This window comes from Panthera leo, chromosome A2 (assembly GCF_018350215.1).
Source record: "Panthera leo isolate Ple1 chromosome A2, P.leo_Ple1_pat1.1, whole genome shotgun sequence".
Lineage (NCBI taxonomy): Eukaryota > Metazoa > Chordata > Mammalia > Carnivora > Felidae > Panthera > Panthera leo.
In genome coordinates this window covers 25,839,088-25,865,465 of record NC_056680.1, presented here as the reverse complement: position 1 = coordinate 25,865,465, position 26,378 = coordinate 25,839,088, and the positions used below count along the sequence as shown (strand labels likewise).

The following is a 26,378-nucleotide window of genomic DNA, read 5'->3' as shown; positions in this document are numbered from 1 at the left end:
TCCGGGAGCCGTCTTACCTGCTTTGCTGAGCCCTGGGCCTTCTGCCTTCACTTTGCTGGCATCATGGGAAGGGTCAACCTTCACTCTGAAAGGGCTGGCGGGGATTTCCTGTAGGGGAGACACTGTCTCAGTAGGAAAGTCCCTGAAGCGTCTGCCAGAGCTTAGCCTTCTGCCCAACATGAAGGGGGAGACCTCTGTGACTCTGGTGGGTGGTGGTGAGCAAACTTCTGTCACCATGGGCCAAGCCTTGCAATCTAGCCTCAGGTAGGGGCCAACAGGTGTCACTTACGAATGCCTGGATCCCTACATCACAGGCTTTGACCTGCTTACTGCACAGCTAAGGGAAGGTTTCCCACAAATGAATCTGAAAACTCTGAGCCTTTAACAACAAAGGTTGAGTACTTAGAATGTAAGAAATACTACCAAGAATAAAACCCAAACAATAACATATGGATGGGGTCACAGGGAAGGAAATGTCCTCCAGGTACAGCTCAGAGCTAAGGTTTGGGGAATGCAAGGAGCTGATCAGAAATAGAATGGCTATAATTCTTCAAAAAGAAAGTTGCAGGGGTGCCTACATGGCTCAGTCAGTTGAGCATCTGACTTCGGGTCAGGTTGTGATCTCCAGGTTCATGAGTTCGAGCCCCACATCAGGCTCAGTGCTGTCAGAGTGGAGCCTGCTTTGGATCCTCTGTCCCCTTCTCTCTCTGCCCCTCTCCCTCTTGTACCCTCTCTCAAAAATAAACATTTTTTAAAAAACTAAAGAAGAATGTTGCAGATTATCAGAATAAAGGCGGAACAGTTTAACTGGCCGAAGTTAATTCAAGACCAACACCTTCAGGCACCTTCTCTTAAGATTCCAATCTTTACATGAGGTTAATATGAATCATTGGGAGTCCACTATTCCCTATGTTAGGTACCACTTGCCTTATCCTCATGATCACATGTAAATAGGAACTCTATTTGAAAGTTCAAAGCTCCTCTCCCTACAAAAGTTTGAGGGCCAAAACCTTTGCTTCAAAGAGGATGAAGTAGAACACTTCTAGAAGTTCATTACATTTCAGTCAAAAACTTGATGAATGTTTGTAACAAACCAGTCTCCTTCCAGAGAGCCCTGCTGTAACCACTGAATGCGCTGTGCCTCACTTTGATTAGAAAGTAGTAAAAACTTAATTCTGGGGTTATTTTTTTTTCCTTCATGGTTTTAAGGAACCAGAGAGGAAAACTATTAAGCAGAATTCTCAAGACAATGCCCTATTGCTAAAAAAAAAAAAAAAAAAAAAAAAAAGGAAATATGCATACAGGTGGCCAGAAAGAACCCAGGCCCAAACACACACCTGAGATGCAAAGAGAACTTTGATAGTGTATCGCCCAGCAGCAGGAGGCACATATTTGACCGTAAACGTGTCGTTGGCGTTGTGAATAATGTCAAAGTCCACGTCTTCCTCATCCTCACTTAACACCCGGGCATCACATTTAATGCCAACGCTGACATCACCTGGAACAGACCAGCTTATGAGCGCACCAGCGTACAAGAAACAGCATGTCCCATGCAATCGCTTCCAGCTCAGCTCATCTAACGCCCCAGAAAATCAATTGGGAAGCTTCCAGTAACAAACCTGACAAAGGGATGGTGCTAAGTCAGGGATTTGGAGACGGGATGGAAGATTAGCAAAGATATGACCAAGAAACTGACACAGAGGCTCATTAGGTGAACAATTACCTATTCAGGTGCACTATTTCTTGGCTCAAAGTTCACTGCTTTTCAAACATTATGAAAAGAATGTTCTTCCTCAAGAAGCAACAATGACTGCACCGGGGGAAGCCCCCTCTCACCTTCCCCAGCCTCGGTACAGTCCACTGTGAAATGAGTAGGCTCATTTGCCTTCAGTCCACTTCGCTCCACGCCTGGCCCAAACACCTTGACCTTCTGGGGATGACTACCCTGCCCGATATTGACCTAAAGAGGACATGGGAGAAAGTTATAACCAAGTTTTCCTGCACTTGGATCCAGTGACACATTGTTAGTTAACATTGTTAGAAATAGTTTTGTTGGACAATCTAGAGTACTCTGCCCTTCAAACTACTCCATCTGTCAAGGTCCACCAAGGATGTATCTCCTTGACCATCCAGCATACAGCCCAGACCTGCCACAGGACTTGGCTTTTTCATACAATGGCCAGGATTCTGTCTCACAACCTACCCTGTAGGGGCTGTGAGGGATGTTCACACCTCCCCAGACCACGGCAATGGTGTGCTTGATGGCCTTAACCGGGGTGTACGAGCAGGCATACGTGCCGTCCATTCGGCTCTTCATCTGGATGTCAATGGGCTGGCCTTCCCCATCCTGCAAAAGAGCAGAGGCTAAGAACAGAAACTGGCCCCTCACACTGTCTTCATCAAACAGGGTCACCATGGCTTCCCAAGACAATCAAGTCACCACCCATCCAACAAATCTTCACGGAACAACTATGATATGCCACATTCTCACAATGCAATCACCACAAGTGATAAAATACTGCCTGCTTTTATTTGTTTTTAATAAAAGCAAATGACCCAAAAATAAAGCCATGGCCACTCAATACTTCTTCATTTTAATTCCGGCATTTAAATCCTTGGGCCAAATTCAATTAAGTTAGATAAATATATTTAATAAATTCTAGTTTACAAACCTCCTATCATGGACTAGGTAGCTTCAGCCACACTGAAGGACATTTACAAGGAAATCTGAAATCAAGCCTTGTTTCCAAGGAATACAAAACCCAAAGATGAGAAAATCACCTTGCTTTACATATTAGAATCTCATTTAATCCTCATATAACCCCATGAGATAAATATTCGTGTTATTCCCAAGGTGTGGATGAGTGAACTGAGGGTCAGATGAACTGAGCAACTTGCCACTATAGTGACAGATCTTGTCACCTGACAGTTATCTGCACAGGTGGCCCCTGGAAACTTACCTGAGCAAATATCTTTAAGGGAGCTTTTCCGGCATCCTTAGGATCCACAGTGAACTCAGCCAGGTTGTTGACAATGCAGCCAGATTTCTCCAAACCTGGTCCGTAAGCTTGGACCTGGAGCAAAGGGCCAATAATAATTCTCCTTCTGTGCCATGCCCCAACAATGCCCCTACATAATGACCAGTGACCACCAGGGAATGAGACAAGAACAAAACAACCCGTGTCTGGCTTCACAGTACCTACGTAACAGGATGGATATGGAAGAAAAATGCTCTAGCAGGCTGTAACTCAAAAATTATAAATAGTATCTTTAACCTCCCAGGAGGAAGAAAATTCTCAAAACCCAGGCCCCAAACTAGCCTGGGGCTCCTTGCCTTATTCTGAGCTGACATAGAGAACTTCTAGTGACCAGGACATGGACCTCCAGCCATGCCCAGTTTCAGTGTTCTCACTTTGACAGGGGCTCAGAACCTTCACCACAGACATTCCAAAAGTTTGCAGCTCCCAGGGAAGAAAAAAGACCAGCAATTGGCCAAAGAGGGATAGCAACTAGTCCAGACCGACATCAGCCTACAAACAGCTGCCCGGGTGGGCCACAATAGCACACATGGGAGTGTGGAAGCTTCCACCTGGCCGCCAGGCTGCCTCAGACTTGATGTTTATCAGCCTCCTCAGAGTTTGACAGAAGCTCTTAGAAACACTGCTCCAATTTAAGAGAAGGGAGCTGGGGAGAAAAAAGCATGTTTAATTTATGAAGAACAGCTTCTGCAGCCCCCTGGATGGGCCAGCCACTGGGCTAAGGACTGTCCTCATGTATGTTAGATCCCCTGAATCATCCCAGAAATCCTAGGAAACAGACGCTACTATCATTCCCATTTTATAGAGAAAGGATCAAGAGTCAGAGGGGGCGCCTGCGTAGCTCAGTTGGTTAAACGCCCAACTTCGGCTCAGGTCATGATCTCACGGTTTGTGAGTTCAAGCCCCGCATCGGGCTCTGTGCTGACAGCTCAGAGCCTGGAGCCTGCTTTGGATCCTGTGTCTCCCTCTCTCTCTGCCAGTCCCCTGCTCAAGCTCTGTTTCTCTCTCTCTCTTAAAAATAAATAAAAACATTTAAAAAAAAGAGAGAGAGAGAGAGAGACATAAGTGACTTGCCCGGCATTAAGAAAGTATTAAGTGGTATTACCAGGGTCCCAGCTCAGACCACTGTCCTTCCTAAACTCTCAATGGCTCCTCTCTGCCATCCCTCAACATGTCTCTGGATACCATAGAGAGGGTCAGGAGCCAGGAAGAGAGCACAGAAACATAACAAATAGACTCACCAGATCTGGGTTGTAGTCTCCTGCAGCTGGATGGATGAAGGCCATGTACGGGCTGTCCTTGATGTCCTCATCATCACACATGATGTGAACGGCATATTCGCCAGGCTCCTTGGGCCAGTACTTGACATCACATGAGCCATCATTCTGGTCGTCATACTCAATCTTTGCCTGGGAGGGGCCTTCGATGGCAAACCCTGGGGGATGGGGTGAGAAGGACCCCTGGTTACATGGTGGAAAGAACCTATTCTATGTTACTACCAACTCACTCCCTCAAACCCAAGTATCAGCCAGAAGACTGAAATCTGTGCCCCTTTCCTACAAAAACAAGCCCACTGAGCCTTTACAAGAGGTGGAAGGGCTGGATTTTATACTATGCTTTTTGTTTTTCTTTTAAACATCATCTAATAAGGAAGGTCAACCAAAACCTTAAATCAATGCCCACCCTTTGCCCCACCAACTCCTCTTCCGGGTTTTCATCTGAAGGAAATAATCAAGGATATGTGTAAACAAAGGTACTAAGTATATGTACTCAGCATTGTGTCTTTAAGAAAACCATGGAAATAACAGGAAAGCCCAATGGTAGACGTATCCATGCAATGGAAGTCCAAAGAAGCCATGGAAAATCAAGACATGGCCTATATTTATCTGAGGTACAAGATACAAAGATTACCCCTAGATATTTTTTGTGGCATATCAATATTTAGGTGTGAATGTACAGAAAAAACGTCTAGAAGGATATGCCAAAAGGTTTAATATCATACCAAAACACTCATTATCCCTCTAGAAGGAAACACTAAAGGTGATTTCTTATTTTTTCTGGTTTGCTTATTTTTACTACCTAAAACACATAGTCACCAAACTATGGCCAGTGGGCCAAACTGACCTAGTACCTGTTTTTGTAAATAAGGCTTTGCTGGAACACAGCCGCATTCCTTCAATTCTATATTTTCTATGGCTGCTTTTGTGCTACAACTGCAGACTTAAACAGTTACAGCCGGGAGAATACGGCCCACAATACTAAAACATTTGCTATCTCATTCTTTATAGAGCAGGTTTGGTGACCACTGATCTAAAGTGATTCTATTTACATCAGATATGTATTTAAAATCGGGGTGCCTGGGTGGCTCAGTCAGTTGAGCATCTGACTCTTGACTTTGGCTCAGGTCATGATATCGCAGTTAGTAGGTTTGAGCCCCACATCAAACTCTGCTCTGACAGTGTACAGCCTGCTTGGGATCATCTCTCTCCCCCCTCTCTCCCCCTATCTCTGCCTCTCTCTCTCTCTCTCAAAATAAATAAGTAAACTAAAAAATAATAATAAAATAAGTAAAATAAAATATACTGTTATGCTCCAAAGAATATTTATTCCCCAAATTTCAAATTTCAGCAAAATTTATTCATTCATCTAAACTAAGAATTCAGGCAACAATTACTTGCAGAGTGCCTATTATGTTCCAAGCGCTGTTTCAAGCACAACATCTGTAGAAAACCTCTGTCCTTGGAATTAATGAAGAGGCAGAGGGCAACTTGAAGGGCAAGAGGAAAATGAAAATCCCAATCCCACAGCCATATCCAGAGCTGGCCACGGATGGTCAGGAGGCAAGGGGGCTAAGGGTAGTGAAGCTTGGAGGAGGACTCAACTCTCAGCCTGACATTGGGACCAGGCCTCATGTAATCTCAGCTTTCCAGAAGCCGCTGGCCAGCTGCTTCCACCTACCCAAAGACCCCACTTCAGAGCCAACGGACTCTACCACGAAGTCTGCCGACCGCCCGACAATCCCACCGTGGAGGCCAGGGCCCCATGCACGAACTTTCTGCATGCCTGCTTCAGGGCCAACTTGAACTTCAAAGGGGCTAAGAGAAAAGGAACAGAAAAAGCATTAAAGAAGAACAAAGAAGAGACTACAAACAGCCATAAGTTGTTTGCACATATTTTTTCCACTCCTTTTACCTACAGTCCCAATGTCTATCTAGCCAACCCCTTCCTCCACACAGGTGCCCCCACGGTCATTGTTATGTCAACAATATAAAGGACTGTGGCTGCCTCGGGGCACTCAGGTGGCCACTGGGTAGGCACTCAAGACACACTGCCTTGCAATATCCTTCTGATCATTCACCCTTGAATGTAGACCTCACCAGACTGTGAGCTCTGGATGGTAAGAGACAGCATACTTCTCTAGATCCTGCTTATAAGAAGAAAACTAGGTTGAATAGGCTTTATCTCCTACATGAATGAATATGCTTTAACTTTGATATGGGAGAGTAAAAAAAAAGAAAGTTTGCTTAGAGAGGTGCCTGGCTGGCTCAGTCAGTAGAACACGGGGCTCATTTGAGCCCCATGCTGGGGGTGGCGATTGCATAAATAAATAAACTTAAAAAAAAAAGTTTGCTTAGATTCTCAGAACCCTGTAATGCCCAGATATTTCTTAAGGTAAATGGAATTTATTCAGAGTTTAAAGTTGCCCCTAGGAAAGCTGGAAAACACATGAACAGGGGAGGGTAATTGTGATGCCCACAAGACAAAGCTGGAGTCTGCGTCCCTTGGCTCCTGACTGCACTCACGTAGAGAATTTTAATGTAAACCATGGCAGACTTTACCCCCATGGCATTCCTGAACAGAGGCACACATTGAAAGAAAGAGAATCTTAGTTTATATAAGGGTATATAGACACACAGCCCATTTGCTCTCTATTACTGCTCCTTCTGACTTCCCTGCTTCCCCCACCCCCCGCCCTCCACCAGCCCCAAACCACCAGCATTTGATTTAAAGCAAGGCAGCCGAAACCACAGTGACTTTCTGCTGTTTTTGAGAATAGGCCAAATGTCTGTGTGCTGCTATGAGGAAAAAAAAAAAAGTTTTCAACAAAGCAGATCTCTTTCCCTGGACTAAGCACGCCTCCAGAGAAGACGCAACTCCGGCTGGAGACTCACCTCTTTGGAATGTGGTGTCCCCCCCACGTGATGGCAATGCTGTATTTCCCCGGGGTGCTGGGGTAATACTCAAATGCATAGACTCCATCCAGAAAGCCTTTCTGTTTCACCAGCTCCTCCAGACCCTCTGTGGGAAGAAAGCACACCATCTTTCCAATGCAATTCCAGGCTCAGAACAAGCATCCAAAAGACGAGAGCAGAAAGACAGCAATATCTACAAGACATAAGCCACAGAGGGAAACGAAGTGGGCTGCCTCAGAGTGTGAGACCCTCAAAACCTAGGAGATTAATCCAAGCCTAAAAATAGATCCATTTCTGCCTCAAAGTGTGGGGAAAAGGAAGACTTCCCAGCTAAACGGCATTAGTAGGCTCGCTGAGCTAAAAGAAGGCCACAAGGTCCTGGACCTCCTGGGACTATATTCAGACAAATCTAGTCCTATCTCAATTTTCCTTAACGATCATAGCTAGTAGCTGTCTTAGCCTCTCACAAAACTGAGGAGGGACAGAACCCTTAGGAGTATTTGGCATGAATTTCTGGCATAAATTACTGCCCTCACACATCTTTTTTCAAAGCTGGATGACAAAAGTGAGAAAGTTCCTGTATGCTCTCCACAAGAGGACAGGTTTTAGATGCTGCACCACAAACTCCAGACTGAGCCATCAGGTAGGAACTTGTTTTATGTTGAGCCCTGAGGTTTGGCTGGGAAAGCCACTTAGTCAAGCGAGAATCCAAGGTCAGAGAAAATGCCTCCTTGGCTCCTGTAGCAACAAGCCAGCAAGGAGGGCAGCCCCAGAGTAGGTTGGCTCCAGGTCTGGGCAGTCTAGAACCTTGGCCACCCTTAGAGCACAGCCCTCCTCACAGCTTGGTGCTCTGAGATCAAATATTAACCTCCTGGAGCTCAGAACACTCCTGCCCCAGCCTGTTGGGAACACAGAGGGTGGGAGAAACCTTGGCATAGGAAGTTCACATTCCCACTGAGGGCTGCTACACCTGCAGCCAGCAATGGAGAGCTGCTTATCTGCGGCAGGGGAAAACACAGGCAGAGCAGACACCTGACCTTGTGTCTGCGGTCTCCCTCCCCAAAAAGGGAGGAAGAATGAGTTGCAGAGTGCAACCCACCCCTCCATGAACAGCAGTTATCTACAAAGAAAACTTAATCTTAGGGGAATTTTATTCTCCTTCTATAAGCACTGATCATAGTAATTAGGTACTTGGCATAATTTCATCATCTATAAAATGTAACCTGTAGTGGGAAAATTACTGGCTTTAGAGACTGCGCTTGAATTCCAGCCCAGATGCTTATGAGCTGTGTGACCTTGGGCAAGACCCTTTCTCTTGAGCCTAGGTTTCCTCAAATAAAAAATAAGCCACTTCAGGTTGTCATTCCAAGGAGAGCACTTCTCAAACTCTATTGCATCACTGCTTTTTCTTTTCCCAGAAGCCTTAATATGTGAGGCGGACAAGCTACCACTGTTCCCACCTGTATCCAGGGTAGACGTAACTAATCAACCGATCCCCATGGAGCCCAGATTGCCTCAACTCTTTGACATAGCTCTCTGGGATCAATCAAAACCGGCTGTGGGATGAAATCCATATGCTATGGCTGCAAAGCCAGCCAAAGTCACACCTGAGATGAGGAAACAAAGCAGCACTTACTAGGACCCTTCACAGTCACACCGAGTTCTCCGCTTCCAGCAGCTTTGGTATCAACCTTGAAGTCTGCAGTCTCCCGGATGCGGATGCCTTTGGGCTGCAGGCCTCGGCCACTGGCCCGGCAGGCGTTTGGACTACAGGCTGCAAACACAGTTTTGACATCAATTCAACCTTTCATTCGCTAGAGTTGAGCAAGCCAAGGTAACTTGGAGCCACCCGCCAAGAAAATGTTTGCTCTGCACAGAGCGCCTGTAGCAGTTGCCTGAGGCCAAGGGTCCCGTTCAGGGAACACACCAGGCTAGCAAATAAGGACACAACATAACTTTGTCCAGCCACACCGCAGAGGGACGGTAGGGGCGTGGGGGCGGGGGGGCAGTTACTTTGGCACAGAAAGAAGGAGAAGCACAGCATGCATTTGCTGAGCTCCTGGAACCCGCTGAATCCTGGCATTTATCCTCTCGGTAGTGAAGGAGAGTTAAATCTCATTGCCATACTCAAGGGCCCAGTAATTGGGAAGACCAAACTTTTTCAAGTCTATTTGAAAAATGTAGCACTTGAAAACATCTGACCACGATCCCAACTTCAGATCAGCCATTTCTTAAAGTCGAAATGTGATCGTCTTCCGCATGAAGAGCCAGAGGACAACTCAAAAAGAGACCCATTCAACCCCACCCTGGCCATGGCAGACAAATATTTTAGTGCTGTCACCAGGTAATCAGAATGTGGGTGGCTATAAATGCAACAATTAGCAGTAAACGCCACTCTCCATTTGATTTCTGGATCTAGTTTAAAAAACCTGAAGTCAGATGTCTAAAAATTAAGGACCAAGGTAGTTTCTGGTACTTCTTACATGACAGGCCCACAAAACTACTGTCCCATGGTTGATAAAATGCATCCTTGTACCCTAGGAATTCTTTGCCAACTTGGGCAACCCTTTTATGTATAGAAAAGAGAAAGCAATGGGCAAAATGTCCATTGTTGTTTATTAAGTAGCTTTTCCTTTCCAAATCTGACACTGCACATTTGGTAGTTCTCTATATGCTAGAAGTGAGATCATAGACTCCAGAGGATGAAACTCTTTACTGCATAGAAGGAAGAGAATTCCTCCTCTGGCGCCTCCACCTTGCAATGTTCTCAGCTGGCTATTTGGCAAACAACTGCTTCCCGAAAAGATATACCTATATCCTAGGAGTTGGAGATTATTTTAGCTGGTTTATGGATGAACATAAGTTTTATGGCCACACTTTATGGCAAGTGACACTGGTTTTCCATTGTGAAAATGGGATGAAGATTCTTTTTTTATATGAAATCAGTTAAGTAGTGGAAAGGTGAGTACATCAAAAGAAAAACTCTATCAATTAAATACTAAATAGTACAAGTGATGGATGGATATGCAAGGTGAAAAATGTAGTCCACAAGTGAGAGGGAATCAGAAAACAATATTAGAACAGGAAAGCTGTTAAAAATTCTTTCCTGCATATGTCAAAGAGACTTTTATTTATGAATATGTCAGTCTTGTATTTTTTTCCTTTGTCAAAAGGAGAAAAGTCGGTCATACCAGAAATAAGTCACAACAGGATGACAGGACTTCCCCCGGAGGGTTTTTATGTGTCTTAAAAAAAACAGCCAAACACTCATGGAAATTCTGAACGCGGGTAATAGTCTCAACATCAAAAGGGTAACTGCTCAGTTCATATAAACACTAAATGGAGCTAAAGAGTTTGAAAGAAACCACCAGGTCCTCCACCATTTTAAGATGTCTTAGACATGTTTCAATGTACCTAGAGAGCAGGTTTGGGGTCCAGCTAGACAAGTAACAGTGACCCCCACACTGTCACGTCTTGAGGTCACAAACAGCACAGGCCCAGCTAACGTGTGCAGGTAGCACAGGGAACTGGCATGGAAGTCCCATTCAACCAGCCCTTACCCAGCAAGATGCCTCTGGCCCAGTGCTCTCAGTTAGGAAGCCAACAGCTTCGGGGTCCAGGCTGACCCAGAGGTAGGATTCAGAGAAGAAGCCAGTTCTACGGATGCAGATGCAGAGGACAGAACAGGAAAGGCAAGTATTGGTTAGAAAAGGCAACAGAGTTGGAAAACAAAACAAAACAAAAGAACAACAAAGTCAGAAGGAAAGGGATCTGACGTTAGAGAAAAAAGCATGCCCTGGCTGCAGAAGGGGTTTAGCAGCATGGGTAAGGGGTCAAAAGAAACCTGAGTTCTACTTCTACTGATGCCTAGTCTGTACTCACTGATACTTTATGTTATCCAAACCTCAGTGTCTCCACCTGAAAACTGGAGATAATTTTAGCACCTGAAACACACTGGTTGGTGTGATGATTAGATGCAGTCATGCTAAGTGCCTGACGGCCAGTAAAGGCCAAGCAGTGGAGGCCACAGGGCACCAGTAGTGCCACAGGTGCTAACCTCAGCCACAGACACCAACTGCCCAAATGGCCTCAGTCCTGCATCTCTCAGTGACGACCCTCCGACACGAGTGTTTTGGGGAGGACTGAATGCGTTAATACAAGTGAAGCACTTAGGTCAGCGCACAGCTCACAATAAGATGTTATATTAATATCTTGAGGACAAAGCAAGCCACTTCCCACCAAAGGGGACCTGGCAGAAAGGGGACAGTGCGAGTCTAGTGTGGCCCCCACTACACCCCTGGCCTCGGAGCCCAGCTGTGCACACCGTCAGCCTCAATGCCAGAAGCAGATATATTTGGCCACCCCAGCACTCACCTTCCCCAACCTGTACAACGAAGGGACTCTTGGGAATGGTGTCCCCAGCAAAGGAGACCTTGACCACATGGGGGCCAGGCTGTACTGGTTTGTACACACATCTATACACCTGGTTTCCTTTGTCTTCCACCAGTAATTCCACAGTGTTCTTCCCCTGGGGATCCTCCACTTCAACACCAATGTCACCCACACCGGCACCTAGGAGAGAACAAGCATTCTGTGAGCCCAGGTCACCTTGTCAGAACACTCACTATGGATGAGCTCAGGTACAAGATGGAGACCGAAGGAGACAGGTACTCTGAAGGTCAAAGTCCACGCCAAGACGCAAACAACTGTTTTCTGGTTGGGGGAGGAGGGTCATAAACTTTCCTTTTCTCCCATTCCGTATTTTCTAAGTTTTCTACACTGAAAAGAAAGTGATGTTCCAAGAATCGTGTCTTATCCTCCCCACCTTATCCTTATTCCTCCCCATCAGCCCCCACACTGGCCTTGCATAGAATTTGGTCTAGCAGATGATTCTCAAAACTTAGTTTCTTTGCAACGGTTATTCAAGTCAGAAATGTGTGCAGAAGTTACCTGATAATTAATAACTAAAGTCAAGCTTGAGTGTAAGATCTTAAAGAAGAAAAGCTGTTTTAGAAAAATCTATAAATACATGGGGCACCTGGGTGGCTCAGTCGGTTGAGTGTCCGACTTCAGCTCAGGTCATGATCTCACAGTTCATGAATTCGAGCCCCACATCGGGCCCTGTGCGGACAGCTTGCTCAGAGCCTGGAGCCTGCTTCAGATTCTGTGTCTCCCTCTCTCTCTGCCCCTCCTCTGCTCACTCTCTGTCTCTCAAAAATAAATAAATGTAAAAAAAATTTTTTAGGAAAATCTATAAACATAACCAACACACGTGGAAAAAGGCACTTTTGTTGTTGGTTGTTTGAAAAGACAAAAGGTCAGGCATCCCAAAACTTTGGGGCTCCTGAGAATCATCTCAGACTCCAGAAGAAAGCCTGGTCCACAATACCTGCTGTGTAGATGTCAAAGTAGGTGGGCTTATTGGCGATGTTTCCAGCAGTTTCCAAGCCTGGGCCTTTGGCAGTGACTTTACTGGCATCTCCCTGCGCCTTGTCAACATTCACTTCAAATGGGCTCTTGGAGATGTGCTGTCCTGCAAAGAGGACTGTAACCTGCGGGTGACAGATAGATGAGATATAGTCACTTCTCCCTGCCCAGGGAGACCACCATATGAAGCCACATGCATTAACAATCTTCTCTTCCATCCTCCTAACTATACATACAAAGGTGGCTGGAACCAGAGGCCCTGGTTAAGCAACTTGAATGGGACTCCCACCTGGCTCCATCGGCCACAAGGCTGGGCCTAGGACATCATGCTTTCAGCAAACTAAAAATGCTTACATCAGTTATGGCTAGCCAATATAATAGGATATGAACAAATACTTATACTTGAATCTGTAGACATGGGACCCTTGAAGGCAGCTGCAGAAGGGGCCACTGACCCCCCTAGTGGTACAAGGTATAGTTCCAGGATTTCAAACCCAGAGTCAAAATATTTTTCATGGAACCAAAAATCACTCTCAGATACATAAATTTGAGATACAGTATAGATTTTCATTTAAAATTTGAGTTGGGGGTGCCTGGGTGGTTCAGTCAGTTGGGTGTCCGACTTCAGCTCAGGTCATGATCTCACAGCTCATGGGTTCGAGCCCCGAATCAGGCTCTGTGCTGACAGCTCAGAGCCTGAAGCCTGCTTCAGATTCTGTGTCTCCTCTCTCTCCGCCCCTCCCTGCTCATGCTCTGTGTCTCTCTCTCTTCTCTCAAAAATAAATAAACATTAAAAACAAAATTTAAAAAGTAAAAATAAAAAATAAAATAAAATTTGGGTTGGAGCTCTCATCTTTTAAATTTGAAGGGGCATGGAGTTGGGTTTCATATGAATTGACAGAATTAATTACATCATAAATGCTCCCTTCAAGATTTTTTTTCTCCTAAATTTGTGATATCCTAAAGGTGTAAGAAAAATCTATAGCCATGATTCCAGGTGAATTCACTAACAACCAAGGTAGTAAGTATGGTCCAGGTCTCAAAATATTAGCATGGTACACAGGGATAGGCCCATGTGTGCTGTTGAAGGCTTTCTTTCAAGGAAAGGCACACTCTTGGGTCACCCTACTCTCTTGCAAGGCTCCCTTGGCTCCTGTCCTATAGGCCAACCGGACACCCACTCAAATAGAACTCAAAATGTTGCTGAGACGAAGAACCTGGGGACCAGACCCCCAGCATTTTTCCAGGTGCATGACTGGGACACTGGCTTTGACTACATTCAACTGGCCTTCTCCACACTTAGGCCCCAATACTTATAGATGCTCTGGAGCACCCCAAAGAGGAGTACTTAAGGAAGCATTAAAGATAAAGAACCCACAGCTTAGCATCTATACTCCAGGCATGCAGCTACAACCACTTGTCACCCAGATGGAGTTTAAAAAATCTTAAGACATTGCAAAGAACCTAGTAGAATTCAACCTTCCTAAGAGACACATATTGAAACAAGCCCAGAAGAGCAGTCAAAGCAACAGCCAGAACACCTCATCTTACTTTGTGCAGCCCGGTGACCTTGGGCAGATACTCCACAGAGTATGTCTTGTTCTTGTCACTGTCTGGAGTCACTTGTGCCTAGGACAGAAAATGAGCAATAGTTAGAGAAGGCGATGGGTGTCAGTAAAAGTATGCTATGCCAGCCAAGGCCCTGCCACAAGGTGCCAGGTGAAGACCCTGTCCTGGCGATTTCCTGCACCATCACTTCTAAAGGATGCCCCAGGAAAGAAGCAGCCTAAAGTCACAGAAACAAGGTCACGTAGCCCAAATGTATACCCAAGTCCTAACTCTCCACTGTCTCAGGGCTGGAACTCACTAGATGAGAGGGACCATAAAGCGAGTAACTTAAACCTTTATTGGTCCAGTAATTATTAAGAGTTTATGGGGGCGCCTGGGTGGCTCATCTGGTTAAGCATACAACTTTGGCTCAGGGCATGGTCTCCTGGTTTGTGGGCTCAAGCTTCGCATCAGGCTCTGTGCTGACAGCTTGGAGCCTGGAGCCTGCTTTAGATTCTGTCTCCCTCTCTCTCTGACCTTCCCCTACCCACACTCTGTGTCTATCTTTCTCTTGGTCTCTCTCTCTCAAAAATAAATAAACATTAAAAAAAGAAAAAAAGAGTATATGAAATGCCAGGCCTAGTGTCAGATACCAAAAATAAATCGGGCACAGTCCCTGCGTCAGTGGGAGAAACAGACAATATACCAGTAACTGTAGAATTTCAGATGGTGCTAAGCACCAGGAATAAAATCCAGTGTTAAGAAGATAAATAGAAGGAACAGTATGGGCAAAGGCCCTGAGGTAGGAACCAAGGATAGTCAGTCTCGGAAGAGAGTAAAGCAACAGTATGTGGCTGTATTGTACTGCATCAGTATTGTTGTTATTCTGGTCTTGAGCATCTGAAACTTCAATTTACAAGGCCTTTGCTAAATCCAAAGTATCCCTTATTTTATTAAACACTGTGTCCTTGGGTATTGATTTCTATTACGTTTCAAGGCATAGTCCTGAGACAATTACTCTGACTGCTCTAAGCCACAGGATCCTCTTAGAAAATGAATGCACAGTCCCTGGCCCTGTCACAGCCCCAAAAGTTCCATGGAGTGGCAGCGTCTTCCAACATACCTCCTCTTTGTTCCCTTCTGGGTCCTCAACAAACACCATCACGTCTCCTTGCCCGGCACTGATGGTGTCCACAGTGAACTTGGCTGGCTGCTTTACCATGTTTCCAGTAGGCTCGATTCCTGTCAGGTTTACAGAAGCACATTACAAGTTAGGTGGGGGCCTTGACATAGGCCATTACCCACAGTGTTCCCTTGTTCTGTTCCTTCTGCGGGAACTGAGAGATGGGACCCAAGCCTGTAGCTACCATATAAGAACATCTGTGACAAGGATTATCAAACAGGTCAAAAGCCCTAATTTTGTCCTTGTTATTTAAGTGATATCCAATTCTGAAATATTGAGAGAAATTCAGTAGAAGTCTCTACAACTATGAAAAATGAACATAGTAACTACCAGTGGGGTTTGCCCTGAGGGAGGTGACACGGGGGAAGGAGGAATGAGGTATAGGAGAAGAGCTCATTTTTCACTAAAGACAATTCTGTATTGCTTGAAAGGCTTAAAAATTGCATTCAATCATTATTTTTTTAAATAAACTATTTATTTTGAGATGACTGAGCAAAATAATTTGAGATACGCACCTGCAGGTGAAAGAAATAATACCTTTTATCCAGTTCCCCAAATGTTACATTGTACAAAACTCTACTACAGTATCACAAGAGTCCTGAGCTTGACACAGTCAAGACAGAGAACATTTCCATCCCCACAGGGATCCTTCATGTTGCTGCCCTCTCATCGCCATACCCACTCCCTTCCCACCCCACCCTCTTCCCACCCTAACAACCACTAATCTGTTCTCTATCTCTATAATTTTATCATTTCTAGAATGTTATATAAATGAAATCACACATCATGTAATCTTTTGGGGTTGGATTTTTCTACTAAGCATGATTTTCTGTAGATTCATCCAGGTTGGTGCCTGTATCAATAGTTTGTTCTTTTATTGCTGAGTTATATTCCATGATATGAATGTACCACCATTTGTTTAACCATCTACCCACTGAAGGACATTTGTGTTGTTTCCAGTTGTCTATTACTGATAAAGCTGCTATAAACATTAGTGTACAGGGTTGTATATGAACATAGGCTTTCATTCCTCTGGGATAAATGCCAAGGAGTGCAATTGCTGAGTTGTATGGTAGTTACAAGTTTAGTTCTTTTTAAGAAACTACCCCCACTGTGTTCTAGAGTGCTTGCACCATTTTACATTCCCACCAGCAATGGATGAGTGCTCTAGATCTGCTTTCTCTGCATCTTTGCCAGCATCTGGTATTATCATTACTTTCTATTTTAGCCACTTTGATAGATGTGTAATGGTTTTAGTTTGCATTTCTCTTATGGCCAATGATACTGACCATCTTTTCATGTGCTTCTTTCCCATTTGTACACACCCTTCAGTGAAATGTCTGTTCACATCTTTCGCCCATTTCATAATTGGATTCTTTTTACGACTGAGTTTTGAGAGTTCCTTCTTTATTCTAGATACTAGGTCTTTGTTGGATATGTGGCTCCCAAATATTTTCTCCTGGCCTTAAGTTTGTCTTCTTGTTCTCTTAACTACAAAAAGTTTTAAATTGTTCTAAAAAGTTTTTAAAGTGGGGCACCTGTGTGGCTCAGTCAGTTAAGTATCTGACTTTGGAACAGGTTATAATTTGATAGTTCATGAGTATAAGCCCCACATCAAGTGAGCTCAAGCCCCACTTTGGGTGAGCTCAAGCTCCACTTCGGGCTCTGTGCTAACAGTGCAGAGCCTGCATGGGCTTCTCTCTCTGTCTCTCTCTCTTTCTCTCTCTGCCCCTCGTTCACTCACTCTCTCTTTCTCTAGGAAATAAATAATAAAATAAAATTATAAAATAAAATAATCTAAATAATAAATAAATAGTTTTTAAAAGTAAAGTCCAATCATTGTCTCCACAGCATTTTGAGTTCTGTTTGAGATGGTGTCTACGTGGCCTGCAGGGTGGAGGCTAAGGGCACTTGTCTTCCAAGAGAGTGGAGTCATCCAGGAGTGTGCCTTCACTGTAAGAAAGCTTCAACAACACAGTCCAATCTTCATGTGCCATGCCAAGACTTCAAGGCACAGGCCACACTTCATGACATTTTTTATGTTCTTAATTTTGGTGAAGTCCAACGTATTATATTTTCCCTTTTATGGGAAGGCACAGCGCCTGACAGGGCTGGATCCCAGCTGAGATCATGGCCTGAGTCAGACACTCAACTGAGACACCCAGGCACCCCTTTCTGAGTTCTTATCATGGATTCCTGTTGAATGTTGTCAAATGCTTTTTCTGTATCAATTGATGTGACCCTGTGATTTTCCTTCTTTATGGCCTGTTACGGTAGTAGATTTTTTATTTGATGTTTATTTATTTTGAGAGAGAGAGGGAGAGAGCATGCGTGCATGCACTTGCTTGAACAGAGGGAGTGATGGAGACAGAGGGAGAGACAGAATCCCAAGCAGGCTCTGTGATGTCAGCGCAGAGCCCAAATCAGGGCTTGATCTCACCAACCATGAGATCATGACCTGAGCTAAAATCAAGAGTCAGATGCTTAACCATCTGAGCCACCCAGGTGCCCTGGTAGTAGATTGTTTTGACTGATTTTCTAATAGTGTGCCAGCCTTGCATCCCTGGAACAAACTCTGCTTGATCATGCTCAATAATTCTTATCATATATTGCAAACTATTTGCTAATATTCTGTTATATACCTTTAAAAAAAAAGATTGTATTTATTAACCCCAAAGTCATTCCACTTTGCTATTTTCTGCCTTGGGTTCTGGCAGCCTGTTCAATATTTTTAAGATATTTGTAAGATCTACCAACTGCTATTGCTCATTATGTTTTGGGCTTCCGATGATTTTAAGGGGTGCTTTGGTGGCTCAGTTGGCTAAGTGTCCAACTTTGGCTCCAGTCATGATCTCACCATTCGTGAGTTTGAGCCCCCTGTCAGGCTCTGTGCTCACAGATCAGAGCCTGGAGCCTGCTTTGAATTCTGTGTCTCCCTCTCTCTCTCTGCCCCTCCCTGACTCACACTCTGTCTCTCAAAAATGAATAAGCTTCAAAACAATTAAAAAAAAAAAAAAAAACGCAAACTGAAGAAGCTACATAGTTGGAATTCATTTTGCCACAGAAAAAAGGCAGGAAAGAAATACCTCGGACTTTGAAGGAAAGAATGGGATTAGCAGTTGGGAAGCAGGGTTTTCAATTTTTATGTTCTACATTCTTCTTTCGCTTAGAATGTATGTAATGATCAGGTCACTTAATGCATAAATACGCACTTAAGATATGCACAAATACCTAGTCCATCTGATTCCAACAGCCTGAGAAATCATTTACTCTGCTACTTACCCAAGGCTGGGCTTGGGTTGGCCCACCTTGGCTAATAACTATGGTTGGTCAGGAGGCTGAACCCCACCCAGCCTCTGTGAACTCTCTCACAGCTGTGCTAACTGTAAGGACACAATCATTCTCCCAGACTCCTCACAAGGGCGCTTAAGGCTTGCTCTGCAGTGAATGCTTTACTCAGAACATGGGTTTCAAGAGAGGTTTCCGCTTAGCTCACGGATGCATGCTTTCAACATACCTAACCCCGCAAGCAAGCCCACCACAAAGATCTGTTTGTGGCTGTAAGTTTGCCTCACTCCAGCCCTCTATCCTTTCAGTGAATGGGTCTCAGTGAGTAAGATCTGCAAGTGCCAACCGGCTGGTAACTGCAATCTGGCCAACGTCCAAGAGATAAAATTAAAAAACAAAACAAAACAAAAACACTCTCAATCCTTTTAGAAACTAGAAGATGAAGTGTTCTCTATACTTTGGTTCACTAGGCAAAAATGAAGCAATGTGGCCACACAAGAGAGAAAGAAAACTGCCCCTGCCCTCGGTCTCACCACAGGACAAAGATAAAATCTTAAGGCTCTACCCATGTGGCCTGATGTGTGGCTCTGTTGCCCAAAACGACACTTGGCCCTCCTACTGATAACAAGAGAAAAAACAGACACAGAATTCTTGTACAATCCACAAATTCCACTTTTAGGTACACACCCAAAAACTGAAAGCGGGGATTCAGATACCTGCACACGCACGTTCACAGCCGTATTATTCACAGTAGCTAAAGGTGGAAGCAATTCACATGTCTGTTGTCGGAAGCATGGATAAAGCATGTGGTATATACGTGGGGTATATACATTGAGCTTTAAAAATGAATGAAATTCTAACACATGTCATGACATGGGTGAACACTGAAAACATTTTACTAAGTGAAGTAAGCCAGGCACAAAAGTACAAATATTTTATGATTCCACTTACATGAGGTACCCAGAGTCGGCAAATTCATAGAGACAGAAGGGAGAATGGAGGTTTCCAGGAGATGGGGGAGGGGGAAATGGGGAGCTATAGTTTAACAGGTATAGAGTTTCAGTCTGGAAAGATAAAAACATTCTGGAAATGGATGGTAGAGACAGTTGTACAACACGGTGAATGTACTTGATGTCACTAAATGGTACATTTTAAAACAGTTAACATAGGGAATGTTATCTTATGTATATTTTACCACAACAAAAAAATGCAAAAAATATATACCTATGAATACATACATGTATGTGTGTACATATATATTTTTTTTAAGGTGCGTCTTCTCCACAAGGACAGAAAATGTTAAAAAAGGCAGATCAGGGTGCCTGGATGGCTCAGTTGGTTAAGCATCCGACTTTGGCTCAGGTCATAATCTCGCAGCTCACGAGTTCAAGCTCTGTGCTGACAGGTCAGAGCCTGGAGCCTGCTTCAGATTCTGTGTCTCCCTCTTTCTCTGCCCCTCCCCTACTTGTGCGTGCACGCTCGCTCTCTCTCTCTCTCTCTCTCTCTCTGAGAAATAAATAAACCTTAAAAAATAAATAAATAAAAAATAAAATAAAATTTTTAAAAGGCAGATCAGGGGCACCTGGCTGGTCAACAGGTAGAACATGCAACTCTTGATCTCAGGGTTGTGAGTTGGAGCTCCCTGTCGGATGATTACTTAAAAATAAAATCTTAAGGGGTGCTTGGGTGGCTTAGTCGGTTGAGCACCCGACTTTGGCTCAGGTCATGATCTTGCAGTCCGTGAGTTCGAGCCCCGCGTCAGGCTCTGGGCTGACGGCTCAGAGCCTGGACCCTGCTTTGGATTCTGTGTCTCCCTCTCTCTGCCCCTCCCCCGCTCATGCTCTGTCTCTCTCTTTCTCTCTCTCTCTGTCAAAAATAAACATTAAAATTTTTTTAAATAATAAAATCTTTAAAAAAAAAAAGCAGATGAAGGAAATGGCAATGACTAGCTACATTCCTGAACTGTAGCAAATAGTCATTTTCTAGAAAACAGCATCGTGAAAGGAAACCGTTTCACATTAACAATGGGGAAACTGGACAGCCAGTGATAAGGTGACCTCAAACAAGCATTTTATGCCTTGATTAAATTCAATCCATTTGACCAATTTTGTCAACAAGAGATTTACTTTGCTGTTTGAAGCTTTTTTGCTATTAAAGAAGCATGACCTTGAAAATCAGAGATTCCTTATTCTAGCCACCACCCTTCATTATGCTTTAGGGAAAGCACTTTTAAAACAAGCATGGACAGGGGCTTATGGGTGGCTCAGTTGGTTGAGCGTCCAACTTCGGCTCAGGTCATGATCTCATGGTTCGTGGGTTCAAACCCCACATCAGGCTCTGTGCTGATGGCTCAGAGCCTGCAGTCTGCTTCAGATTCTGTCTCTGGCTCTCTCTGCCCCTCCCCCGCTTGTGCTCTGTCTCTAAAATACATAAACAGTAAAAAAAACAAAACAAAACAAAAAAAAAAACAAGCACAGACAAGCCAACCTTTAAGTGAATGCACATCCGGAAAGGGCTTCAAACAAAGTGCCCAGTCCCTATACACACAAATGCACAAATGATTGCACAGTGCCACCTCGATGTCAAAAGGAACCTCAAAAGGCAAGTTGGTTTGTTCCAGAACTATCAGGGTCTCTCTGGTGTTCTAAATCATGCTAAACAGATAAGAACCTGACCACTAAGATTGAGAACTGCACACAGCACCACTGCCCTGGCCCTTGGTCACCTTAAGACTAAGCTGACACCAAGTAGGGAAATGATATTTTCAAAGGGAATGAGTGTATGGAACATCTTGTTACAAGACAAGTGCTTTGCACTCTTCAGGAAGTCGATGTTATACATAAAAAAAAATTTTTTAAGGGAAGCTATTCTAGATTTAAAAAGTCTACAGGCACCTGGGTGGCTCAGTCGGTTAAGAGTCCGACACCTGATTTCAGCTCAGGTCATGATCTCATGGTTGTGAGATCAGGTCCCGCACTCAGTGCAGAGCCTCCTTGCAATTCTCTCTCTCCCTCTTTCTCTCTCTTTCCCTCTGCCCCTCCCATGCTCATGCTCTCCTTCTCTCTCTCAAAATAAAAAAAAAAACAACAACATTTCTTTAAAAAGAGTCTAAAGAAACAACAAAATTAGTAAGTCAATCTTTTTTAAGTTTATTATTACTTTCTTTGAAGAGACAGCACACACGTGCAGGGAGGGCACAGAGAGAGGGACTGAGAATCTCAAGCAGGCTCTGTGCTATCAGTACAAAGCCCAACATGGGGCTCAATCTCATGAAATCTGAGATCATGACCCTAACTGACTAAACCACCGAAGTGCCCCTGTAGTGAATCTTAATCAGATCTTGGTTTATAAAACAGCAAAAACTATGATAGACAATTTTAGGACAATAGGGAAATTTTCACATAAACTGGATATTAGTTGATATGAAATTGTTAATTTTCTTACTGTGATAATGAAGACTGGTTATACAAAAGGATGCCCTATTTTTAGGAGAGGCTTGCTGATGTACTGAGTGAACTGTCACAATGCCTACAGTGCATTTTCAAGAATTCGACAACCACACACACACACACACACACACACACACACACAAAGGGCTCAAGAAAACTATTGTTAGAAGGGTTAGAACCGCAGATTCTAGGAGAGGATATACAAGATATCTTGTGCCTCTAAATGTGATCCCAACTGTAATTACGAAAATTAAGAAATATAATACACTCCTTCCTTTCCCCATGACAAAGGGAGTAAGTTGTAGCTCACGGGGCTAATCTTTACCAGAAACCACCCTGGGCTGAAACACAACAGTTCTTAAAAAGCTGGTGTGCTTGAAGTCAGATGGCAGCCAGAACACCAAATGCCTCAACATGCCTTTACCCCACCATAACATTCTGAGCAGAACACTGTCCTGCAGCCCGCAGTGGCCTCAGTGATCATAAACAGGATGTCTCAGCAAGGAAGTGTCTGTCAGGGGGTCACAATAGCTCCCTCCCCATGTGGAAATCTGAAGCAGCGTGAGCATGACCAAAGGAGAAATGAATCAGCAGCCTGATGACACAGGCACCTGCACCCCCTATCCCCAGCAGATTGGGCCTCTCTGATTTCTCATATGAAAAATGGGAAAATAGTCCTGTCTTCATCCCACGGTTACTGCACTAAAGTCACAATGCAATAAACTCATTCTCCATCACATTAAAGCAGCAACATTTCTTAAAGCCTAGATTCACAAAGCAGAAAAGTTGCTTGTGAACAAATGGACTTTGAGGTAAAAAGCATCTGACAAAGGAGGCCTGGGAGGTCTTCAAGGATCAAGCCTATACATTCTTGACTCTAAGAACCTTCTTCCTGAAGCCACATAATCATGTCTAAGACCAGAGGACAAGTCTCAAACCCAGCAAGACCAGTGCTTACCTCGGCCATAGGCCCTGGCTTTCTTCGGGTTGAGTTTGGGCTTCAGAGGAGCCCCTGGCTTGAGCTTGGCTTTGGGGAACTGGGACAGGTAAGTCATCACCGAGTGCTCATCCACATCGGGGTGAATAATTTCTTCAGGAGTGATGACCTAGAATAACAGCATGGTAGGTGAACACCCAGAGTACATCACTTATAACCGCTAAAGTTTTTGCAAATGTCTCAAGTCAAACACTATAGACATTAAGAAATTGAGTCAGCCTCTAAATTAAGTGAAATTATATCAAATTACATGCCAATGTCAGTGTTTTTAACCTTTTAGAGGTGTCATTATTCGTTTCGGAAGCTGAGGACGCCCTCCAGACAATTTTTTTTATGTTTATTTATTTATTTTGAGAGAGAGAGAGAATGCGTGCACACGTGCACGAGCAGGGAAGGGACAGAGAGAGAGGGAGAGAGAGAGAATCCCAAGCAGGCTCCGCGCTGTCAGTGCAAAGCCCAATGTGGAACCCATGGTTCATGAGATTATGACCTGAGCCGAAATCAAAGAGCCAGACACTTAACCAACTGAGCCACCCGGGAGCCCCTCCTCCAGGCGATTCTATATGTAATTTCCAGAGGTGCACACCCACCCTCCAAAAAAGGCCTGCTCACCCCCTACCCTGGGGAAACTTTCCAGAAGGGGTAAGCTGTGTCAAGTGAGGAGAAAGAAGAAACAAGTATACACAGGATTTGCACATATTACCAAGAAGCACATAAACTGGCCTTTCCCTTTGCTCATCTACCCATTGCCTGCATCTCTATTAACTCTGCTACCAATAAAGAATAGTAATAAAAAAAAAAAAGAGAGGGGGCGCCTGGGTGGCTCAGTCGGTTGGGCGTCCGACTTCGGCTCAGGTCATGATCTCACGGTCCGTGGGTTCGAGCCCCGCGTCAGGCTCTGTGCTGACGGCTCAGAGCCTGGAGCCTGTTTCAGATTCTGTGTCTCCCTCTCTCTCTGCCCCTCCCCTGCTCATGCTCTGTCTCTCTCTGTCTCAAAAATAAATAAACGTTAAAAAAAAAAATTTAAAATAAAAAAAAAAAAAAAGAGAACACAGCAACATATTAGATCTGTGGTCTTGCTACATGCTGAAGCCCTAACCACCTGGGTAATGGTATGGGGAGGTGGGGCCCAAGGGAAGTAAGTGGGTTTAGATGAGGTCATGAGGATAGGGCCCCCAGGATGGGATTAGTGCCCTTATTAAGAGAAGGAAAGACCAGACCTCTCTTTCTTTCCCATGTGAGGGCACAGCAAGAAGCCAGTTGTCTGCAAGTCACAAAGAGGGCCCCTACCAAGAACTGACTCTGCTGGCACCTTGCTCTTGGACTTCTAGCCTCCAGATATGGGAAATAAACTTCCGTTGTTTATACCATCCAATCTATGGTATTTTGTTAGAGCGGCCTGAGCTGATGACAATGGGTTTCAATACATTAAGAGCCGTTAAAAAAAATAGGGAGGAAGTTAATTTCTCCTGACACGTAGCCTAGGAGCAAGATTACTCCCATGCTCGGCAGGTAGCCTCCTTGAAGGCATCACAGCCTCAGGCCTACTACCTGACCTAGTCCTAAACAGTACAAAAAATCTCTCTGCCCCCAGTAAGGGTGCTGAGGAGGTAAGGTAAGGCAGTACTCCTCAGACCAACAGAAGGCTCTGTCTCATGAACCGGGTTAACTAAATGCAGATGAATAACATATATACCCAGCTTCCCTCACCCCAAAGTAACACACACACACACACACACACACACACACACCAGAAAACATACTGATCATTATCCTCCAGCAACAGAACAGCTACTTGGGGTTGAACAATTGCCTTCACTCATTCCATAAAATGTCGGATGTGCATTGATTTGACATTTCTTCCAGGCAGCTCCCTCAACAACTATACAGTGCCAACATCACATGTACGTCAAAAGTAGATGGTTTTAGGTTTAAGAGGAGATGAAAAAGATACCACACCACTTACTGAGGGTGGGAGAGCCAAGAAATGGGCCATGAAGCAGAGACATGATGTCAAAACCAAAGAAATACAGGCAAAATTTTCTATCTCCCAAGGGATCCTATTACAAAATACACTGAACTCGGCTCTGATTACTTAGTCCATAATGTAACCAGTGGTGAGGTCATCCATCCACGGCACTGGCCACCTACAAGTTCTCTTGACCAGGGCTTCAAATATGGGAGTCTTGGTATTTAAATGTCAGGGGGAGTTTTTTAGCCTCCTTGAAAAACCTTAGAAGACAAGACCTCAACTACGTAATGTGGCTACTGTCAATGGTACCCAAGATTTATTCAATTTCCAAGTTCTCTTGTCATATTCCTGTGATAGGATTAGGAGCAATACAAATTCTTCCACAATTTCCAATAATGGTAGGTTATCCTGGTTTAAATTTAAAAAAAAACTTCTAAGTCCTATGACTTTCCCTAAGATACTGAATCTTAAAAAAAACTTCTAAAATATGTAAAAAGTGGTCACATATTGGCTATTTCTTACAGTTCAACCTAATCATTAAAGTCTACATTTGCAGTCTTGTATCTCAATACAGTCTTTGAGATCTTTGGAGCAGAAACACTAGAAAATTTTCCACATGTGACAGAGCACTGTGAAGATTTTTGAATGATCTACAAGCACCTAAATCAATGGGAACCTATTATTATGGGTAAACTGAGGAAGAGGGGAGAGTGTCATAGGCAATACTCTCTGAGGGCTGAGGCTGAGGATGTCAGACTGCTTGCCACACCGAAAGAGGCATCCACAGAGTCTCAGAACAAGCTGGAGGATGGAAACAGCCCCATGGGACATGGTGTTGCTTGTATATATACCTGTGGGACACCCAGCCAGTCGTCTGCTTGCTGCATAGCTTCCCGTGCATTGTCCACAGGCTTTCGTGGATCCCAGGATTCCCAGTCTGGACACAGACCTGTTAATATGACACAAAAGATTCTGTTAATATTAACTCACTGAAAAGATTAAAGGAAGCCATGTGCTTAAATTAAACCCCTTTGGTATCTTAATTCAGAGAACAATTTCTTCCTAAAATCACAGTGAACTGTATATTTTAAGGGCAAAAAGTATCCACTCCTCCAGAGTAGAAACTATTCTGAGTCTAAACTGAGAATTCTCCTTCAGGCTGTTATTTTCTTGCATTAACACAGAGATTATTCATTCCTTGAAGGTGTGATATAAATAAATAAACAAAGCCTATAAAACTATTTGAGCCTGGTGCCTTTTTACAGGGGATTTTCCCCCCCACC

At 44.2% G+C, this 26,378-nt stretch overlaps 1 protein-coding gene and 1 long non-coding RNA gene across 6 annotated transcripts in view; one reads left to right on the top strand and one right to left on the bottom strand.

Annotated features, from left to right (window-relative positions):
* The window catches only part of FLNB (filamin B), a 142,604-nt gene that overhangs the window by 56,595 nt on the left and 59,631 nt on the right, over positions 1 to 26,378 (bottom strand). For all 4 annotated transcript variants that reach the window (XM_042929780.1, XM_042929781.1, XM_042929782.1 and 1 more), the window contains exons 3-17: positions 25,947 to 26,044; positions 23,085 to 23,232; positions 15,330 to 15,448; positions 14,210 to 14,287; positions 12,621 to 12,783; positions 11,606 to 11,803; positions 8,868 to 9,005; positions 7,211 to 7,337; positions 5,997 to 6,133; positions 4,280 to 4,473; positions 2,961 to 3,074; positions 2,204 to 2,347; positions 1,837 to 1,960; positions 1,338 to 1,498; positions 18 to 108 (exon numbers count right to left, since the gene is read on the bottom strand). In XM_042929780.1, the coding sequence (XP_042785714.1) occupies positions 18 to 108; positions 1,338 to 1,498; positions 1,837 to 1,960; positions 2,204 to 2,347; positions 2,961 to 3,074; positions 4,280 to 4,473; positions 5,997 to 6,133; positions 7,211 to 7,337; positions 8,868 to 9,005; positions 11,606 to 11,803; positions 12,621 to 12,783; positions 14,210 to 14,287; positions 15,330 to 15,448; positions 23,085 to 23,232; positions 25,947 to 26,044 (2,034 nt within the window). The remainder of the gene's footprint in view (positions 1 to 17; positions 109 to 1,337; positions 1,499 to 1,836; positions 1,961 to 2,203; positions 2,348 to 2,960; positions 3,075 to 4,279; positions 4,474 to 5,996; positions 6,134 to 7,210; positions 7,338 to 8,867; positions 9,006 to 11,605; positions 11,804 to 12,620; positions 12,784 to 14,209; positions 14,288 to 15,329; positions 15,449 to 23,084; positions 23,233 to 25,946; positions 26,045 to 26,378) is intronic.
* On the top strand, positions 6,148 to 17,605 carry LOC122214496. 2 transcript variants are annotated; one of them, XR_006199905.1, is made up of 3 exons: positions 6,169 to 6,435; positions 11,739 to 11,898; positions 17,241 to 17,605. It is a non-coding gene; the product is annotated as an uncharacterized LOC122214496 (long non-coding RNA). The 2 variants fall into 2 exon arrangements; XR_006199904.1 differs by lacking the exon at positions 17,241 to 17,605 and having other exon boundaries at positions 6,148 to 6,435; positions 11,739 to 11,988.